The sequence below is a fragment of the Aphis gossypii genome, unplaced genomic scaffold, assembly GCF_020184175.1.
Source record: "Aphis gossypii isolate Hap1 unplaced genomic scaffold, ASM2018417v2 Contig00602, whole genome shotgun sequence".
Taxonomy (NCBI): Eukaryota; Metazoa; Arthropoda; class Insecta; order Hemiptera; family Aphididae; genus Aphis; species Aphis gossypii.
In genome coordinates this window covers 68488-76085 of record NW_026083188.1, presented here as the reverse complement: position 1 = coordinate 76085, position 7598 = coordinate 68488, and the positions used below count along the sequence as shown (strand labels likewise).

The 7598-nt window shown below is 28.8% G+C and overlaps 1 protein-coding gene across 1 annotated transcript; it reads left to right on the top strand.

The window, feature by feature from the left end:
- Positions 1-1203: 1203 nt before the first annotated feature.
- On the top strand, positions 1204-4918 carry LOC126554788 (protein ZBED8-like). Its single transcript, XM_050209817.1, has 6 exons — positions 1204-1207; positions 1318-1458; positions 1526-1703; positions 1897-1988; positions 3369-3811; positions 3935-4918. The coding sequence occupies exons 1-6, from the start codon at positions 1204-1206 to the stop codon at positions 4916-4918; spliced, it is 1842 nt and encodes a 613-aa protein (XP_050065774.1).
- Positions 4919-7598: the final 2680 nt, after the last annotated feature.

The following is a 7598-nucleotide window of genomic DNA, read 5'->3' as shown; positions in this document are numbered from 1 at the left end:
AACTTATTTATCCTAATTCTACTCGTAGTTTGTATGAATTCTTAAGTACAATTGAACATTCATTTGTCTTACACTGTCATGAATATGATGTGTTTGATAAGGTAATTGATGAAATAACAGGAAAAGATTTTAATTTTAATTACACATGTATAGAACATGTTATTGATGTCACTACTGAAATAATTGTCAACTATATTCAGATGAGACTTAGACAATTTTCATATCAAGAAAATCTGAAAATGAAAAAAGTTTCTATGGTAAAGAAGAAGATATCCAAACTATATAATACGTGACAAAATATCAACTATAATAATATTTGATAGGTTTTTGATAAGGGCTTAAATACATAAAATAAATAAATACAATGTTCTAATATATCAATACAATTATTTCATTATTCAATCAAAATTCAATGTTGATATACATAAACAAATGCATAAATAAAAAAGTTGATATTACATACATATTATTTGCATTGTTGTTGAATACATAATAAATGCCCCGGTCGCCAGGTATTATTTTTTTTGTGTATGTTATTTGAGCCGGTGTATACAAATCATCGGCTGCCACCCGATGGCGGCGGCTGTGATATTAGCCACCCGTCGCACGTAGTGAGTGGGGGAATTTACGGAGGCGACTAGATGGTAGAGTGGGAGACACTTGGGTACGAAACTACGGAGCTCGGTCATTTGGATGCGAGAACGAGTAGCGTTCTTAGAGTGGCTATACTATAGTAATCGGCGGCCGACCGACGATTGTGTTAATTCGGAAGCGACATGATTAACTAACTAGGTATGTCAGCAACTTTACTTATTCTAGTATTAATAGGCGCAACCATGGAAGAAACAGTAATAACTTGATTATTCCTTTATAATGTGACGTCAGCCGCCAAGGATTTTATTCAATATTTTTGGCGGGATTCTGGAATATAGTAATATGAGATATTAGTATTACCACAAAATATAACATTACTCTATGTAGTATCGAATCCACTAGACCACATCAGCTGATGAACAACCTATTTATACTTAAATAAATATTGTATTTAATACTGTAATATTGTAAAGTATATAATATATATATGTATAATGAACTATCAAAAAGCATTTGTTTTTATTTCCTTATTCTATAAATAACCACAAATAATATACCTATATATGATTCAACAAAATAAACAAGAAATAAAGAGAGGTATTTACTACTATGGGTATATTATTATAACTAAACACAAATTATCTGTTTCAAACATTTCTTTCTCATTGTTTTTTAATAATCTGAATAAATATAATTTTATAATGTCTTGGTGTGCAATAATAGAGTGTAAGAATGGAAGCAAAAGTAAGAAATATGTTAATTGCAATACAGCTGATATTAGGTTCCATAGATTTCCTAAAAATCCTTTTTATCAACAAATATGGAGTAGTGTTTGTAATGGGAAAAATCTAAACACTAGTAATGGTAAGGAAAATTTAGTAGTCAATAGAGTGATTTTATTTTAAATACATTATGAAAATTAACATTTTAGCCTATATTTGTTCATTGCATTTTGATGCTGATGCATATTGCAAGCCATTAATTGAATCACTTTTAAATTATTCACCAAGGCATAAAAGAAAATTAAAAAGTGATGCTGTTCCTACGTTAAAATTAAGTAAATTATCTTATGATAATTCTAGTAAGACACCATATTCTCTAGAAACAAGGTATGATTCAAAGAATAGTATAATTCTAAATTCTATGCTAAATTGTATACACAATTTATTATATTGCAGGGAAAGGAATAGTTTCCTGTCCCTTAGAGCAAAAAAAGATATTGTTGTAGATAACTTAAAACATACATAATATATTCTATTTCTTTGATTTAAATGTATACATTATAACATTTTTTTCTCATAGTGGAGTGAATCCTGTCGACAAAGAATTTGACGATATCAATTATCCTACTTCAGATTTTAGTCAACGTTTTCTCAAGATGCCAGCTGAAATAAGTATATTAAAATACATTTTTTTTTTTTATTGTATAATTGCTTTTACCGTAACTTTATAGTAATGAATTCCAATTTAACCGAACAAAAAAAAAAAAAAAAATGTTTAACATATTATGAAGAACAAACCGATAGTATAAATACAGATCTAAATGACCTTGGGTGTAAATATCTACCAGATTAAGAGTAAGGACTTTTGAATCATTCTCAATTAGATTAAATATTAAATTATACATTTTAGATTGAAGACAAATACAGTACATAACAATTACTACGACGCAGAAATAAAAAAGTATAATTTTTTAGCTTTATGTTTATTTTTTTATTTATTTTTATTTTATTTTTGACGTACTTTAAGATTAAAACGCTTACTTGAAATATCACATTCGGAAAACGAGAAAATGAAAAAAGAATATACAAGTTTAAAAAGTCAGTAAGTGGGTACCGCTCTGCTGTATATTAGGAGGTGGGGTGGACTTCGGACTAGGGTAGGTTAAATTTGAACGCAATGATAGGTATCATTGTATACGAAAAACGATTCTGAACGGAGATGATTTGTCAGTCTAGGTATATTATATTAAAATATTGCCATATATTCTAATTTGAAACAAATATTTTATTTTTCAATTAGGACGCATTTGCAAAAGGCATGGTTAATCAATTTTTCTAAAAACATTGCATGTAGTTATCATAATTCACATAGATAATGTCTATTATCATGTATCAGTTTTGTGTTATTTCTGAAATTTTGTTGATGACAAAAGTACTGCATGTTGTACTTTTGTCACATGTCATCAGCTCTCCACCGTGGAAACTAGGTATGTTGTATTAAAATAATTATTTTATAAAATAAAATAAAATAATATATAATTTATATAATAGTTGTAAGTAAATTAATGTATTATTTATTATATTACCTGTTTATACCTAAATATTTTTTTCATATTTATTTGTATAAAAAAATTAATAACAATGTTTATTTTATTTTATTTTAAAAAATTATGGTATTTAATATATTAATGTAATACATAGGTTCCCAACCTATGGTCCGCGGACCACTAGTGGTCCGCGAGCCATACTTACAAAATGTAAAAATATTTTAATAATTTCATTTTCCTTTGAGGCATAATCCTAATTATTGACAATCGTGTATAGTACGTCGTTTATTTATAAATTTATATTACATAGTGAAACCCATGTTATTATTTCAACCGATAATTTAATCTTTTTTTTACATTGTTACATTAAGATTAGATTTTATCGGCACAATTTAACAGATTATGTTCAAAGTTGAATATAATATTGTTAGTTTTTGTTATTAGTTTCTCCGTACCCGTATTCCGTAGTAGACGTTTGTGCTGTTTTTAATTTTTTGTGTGTTAGATTGTCGAAATATGGCTCCGAAAAGAAAGTATGACGATGGATACATAAAATTTGGATTTATCGCAATTGAAACTAACCGTGAAATTCGACCGCAGTGTGTAATATGTGCCACCGTTCTCAGTAATGATGCGTTGAAACCCGCCAAGTTAGAACGGCATTTAAAAAGTATCCATCCTACATTAAGTGATCGACCACCAGAGTTTTTCATGGGTAAATCAGAAAATTTAAAAAAAATGAAACTAGGAACAAGTGGTTCAAGATTTGAGTCAAACGATAAAGTCCTATCTGCGTCATTTAAAATTTCACAATTAATCGCAAAATCAAAGAAACCACACACAATTGGTGAAAATGTAATAAAACCTTGTTTACTAACTGCTGTAGAAGAAATTTTAGGTGCGGAAGCAAAAAAGAAAATTCAAGAAATTCCATTATCGAATAATACTGTGAAAGCTCATATTGATAAAATGTATTTTGATATCGATGAACAATTATTAGTAAAAATAAAAAATTCGCCTTTTTTCGCATTGAAATGTGATGAACGTACTTGTGTTTCACAATGTTGTCAGTTACTGGTTTTTGTTCGATTTTTGGACAACGACAATTTAATAAAAGAAGAGCTTTTATTGTTACAAGAATTGGGTACTACGTCAAAAGGAAATGATGTAATGAAGATAATAAATGATTATTTTGAAAAGCACGACATTATGTGGGAAAAGTTAGCAGGTTTTTGTACGGATGGTGCTCCAGCTATAATAGGATCACGCTCAGGCCTAACAACGTTGGTGAAAGAAAAAAAATGTAAAGTATTGACAACACATTGTATTATTCATCGACAAGCATTAGCATCAAAAACATTACCTGAAGAACTTCTATATACTTTGAAACAGGCCCTAAAATTGGTAAACACCATCAAAAGCAGTGCACTGAATACTCGCATTTTTAAAAATATATGCTCGGACTTGGACTCAGAATATGAAACTTTACTTTTTCATACCGAAGTCCGATGGCTTTCGGAAGGTAATATGTTGGCACGGTTATTTTCACTAAAGAAGGAGGTGGCAGTGTTTTTAACTGAGAAAAAAAATGATAATTTATTGAAATGTATTTGTGATCATAAGTTTGAAATACACCTGGCTTATCTTGTAGATATCTTCAAACATTTAAACAAGCTCAACTTGCAATTACAAGGCTCTGGAAATAATAAACTGGAAGGCTCTGGAAATATATTCATATTTGAAGATAAACTTCGAGCGTTTATGTGTAAAATTGATTTGTGGATAAGTAAAGTTGGAATGAACAACTATTCAGCGTTTCAAACACTGAAAAGCTTGGTTGATAACGAAAAATATGCTGACCTCGTAAATGAGGTACAGCAAAACGTTTTAGACCATCTGAAAAAACTTAAAAATGAATTTAATCGGTATTTTCCAGAATATAATGATTTGGAAACGAATAGTATACAAAGTATGATTCGAAACCCTTTTATCGTTAAAATCAATGAGGTACCTGATAATAACCAGGAAGATTTGATAGAGTTACAAAACGATTGAAACTGTAAGGATACGTTTGAATCTAGCATGAATATCGAAGAGTTTTGGTGTAAAAAAGCGATTGCGTACTCTAAACTTCGAGAAATTGCATTAAGATATTTAGTCATGTTTTCGACAACTTATTTGTGCGAACAAGGATTTTCTGAACTACTCTACATTAAAAATAAACAGAGAAATCGGTTGGACGCCACTAACGACTTGCGTGTAGTTTTGAGCAGTATCAACCCAAGAATATCTTTATTAGTGAACGAGACGCAAGCACAAAAATCGCATTAAATTGTTTTTATAATTTTTGTAATTTACCTTAAATAACTATAATAATATAATGTACATTTTTTTTAGCATATTAGTTTGTATTCAATTTTTAATTATTTTAAACTTTAATAATAAAAAAAAAAAAAATTATAAGCATTATTAAAAGTCTCTTATAAAGAATTTCATTGTTTTTTATTTATTCATATAATAATAATCAAAATTCTAAAATATTTGAAAAAAATTGATTCTTATTTGTAAGAAAAATAAGGTATAAAATTGAGGTGGTCCGTGACGCATCGAAAGTTCTCCATCAGTATTACATCAGTGGTCCGTAGTACCAAAAAGGATGGGAACCACTGATGTAATATATTTATTTAAAATTTTTATAGTTTAATATAATATAAATTATGATATAACTAATATAGGCACATAGTAATATATAAAAATCGTTATTAGTCTTGAATTGTATAGTTATACAGAACCATGAACGACGATCCTGATACTAACGTACCATTTGTACAAGTCATAGAAACATACCCTTGTTCATATGATCACTCGAGAGCTGATTATTGCAATAGAGATACTCAAGAATACGGTATATTATAGAGGTATTAGCACGGGACTTCATATTGTGTCTGCCAAAATGTGGTTAATTGATAACCAAACCACCAGAGTGCGTTGTAGTCTTTTGCCCCTTGTTCTATGTTATAATTATAACCACGGTCCACGGTACATTATATTATATTATTTTTCATAATATTATATTATATATTATTATAATATACAGTGATTATAACCATCAACAATCTTTAATCTTACAAGTTATAGTTATCTTTATTAATTATTTAAATAGCAATAAATAATAATCAAGTGGTAACTGCAAATTTATGTAACAATGGTGAAGTGTTTTATTGTAAATTGTAAAACTGGGTATGCTTTTAACAAAGACAAGGTAGGTATTAATATTTAATTATTTCTTGTTTTTATTCAACTTGTAAAGGTGTTAAACTTTTGACTTTTTATCGATTTGTATTAGTTTTCTTTATTTGGAATTCCTAAAGATCCACTTTTGTTTGTAAAATGGAAGAATACTATACCTAAACGTGAACGTGAGTTGATGAAAAATTCAGGTGTTTGCTCTAAGCATTTTGAACCAAGTCAAATTATCAGAGAACGGAATTCAGGACACATAAATGTAATTTAAGTATTTATAATATATTTAATTAGCAATATTAATTGTAAGTAAAATTACATATAAAAATGAAAAAAATTCAAAATACACATAGAAAATTATTTTATATAGGTACAATGTTTTATTTTTATAGTATGCATTGAAAAGTCCTCGGTTAAAAGAGGGGGCAATTCCAATAATATTTCCTGATATACCAAAGTCTTGCTTAAAAAGTATACCTAAAGCAAGGAAAAGTCCTAAAAAGCGTTTGTTACTATGTGATACTCAAATAATTCAAATTATGTTAAGTAAATATTGTCATCATGCTTATAAACACAGAGCTGTAAAGCACTTAATCCAATTTAGTTCCGATTATTCGTTCGTCTTTGTGCATTGTGCGTTTATATTGTATCGTAGACGAAACACGTAAATTTTATAATATGAACGAAAACTTTAAATTAATTCCACTGGCTGGAGCTAGAAGAAAAATTTGGCAACATTTTGGTTTTCGAGCTGATGTAAACGGAATTATTTTAAATAAAAACAAGTAGTTTGTAAAAATTGTAAAATTTCTGTTGATTATAGTGGCAATACGACCAATTTAAATTCACTTTTACAAGTATTTACTAATGTAAATGTAAATCCAAGTTCTTCAAAAACTATTGTTTCGTATTTCAAAGACAATAATTCAAAATTATCATTCAAAAGTAAACGTAGTAAGGAATTAACAAAAAGAATAGTAAAATTTGTTGTGAAAGATTTGAGACCATTAAGTATTGTACATAGAACTGGTTTTCTTGAATTCATGCAAATAGCTGTCCCTGAGTATATTGTTCCAAATAAACAAACCATTACGAGATTGGTTGATACGACTGCCCGAAACGAAAGGAATAATTTCAAAATCTTTCTGGAAAATATTCCGCATGTTTCTTTAACCTTAGACTTTTGGACCTCAGCATCAAATCATTGTTATCTAGGCGTGACATGTCACTATTTACAAGATTGGTGTTTACGTACTCGAGTACTAGAAACGGTGGGAGTTCCTGAATCACACACATCAGTAAATATCGTAAACAATTTAAAATATATTATTAAACACTAGAATATTGAGAATAAAGTTTGTGCTTTTGTATGTGACAATGCAGCAAACATGGTACGAGCTATTAATGACATGGGTCAATCAAATTTGGTTAGATGCGCTGCTCATTCCGTTTAGCTTGTAACGTCACAGCATTTTTTGCACCAATATTATTA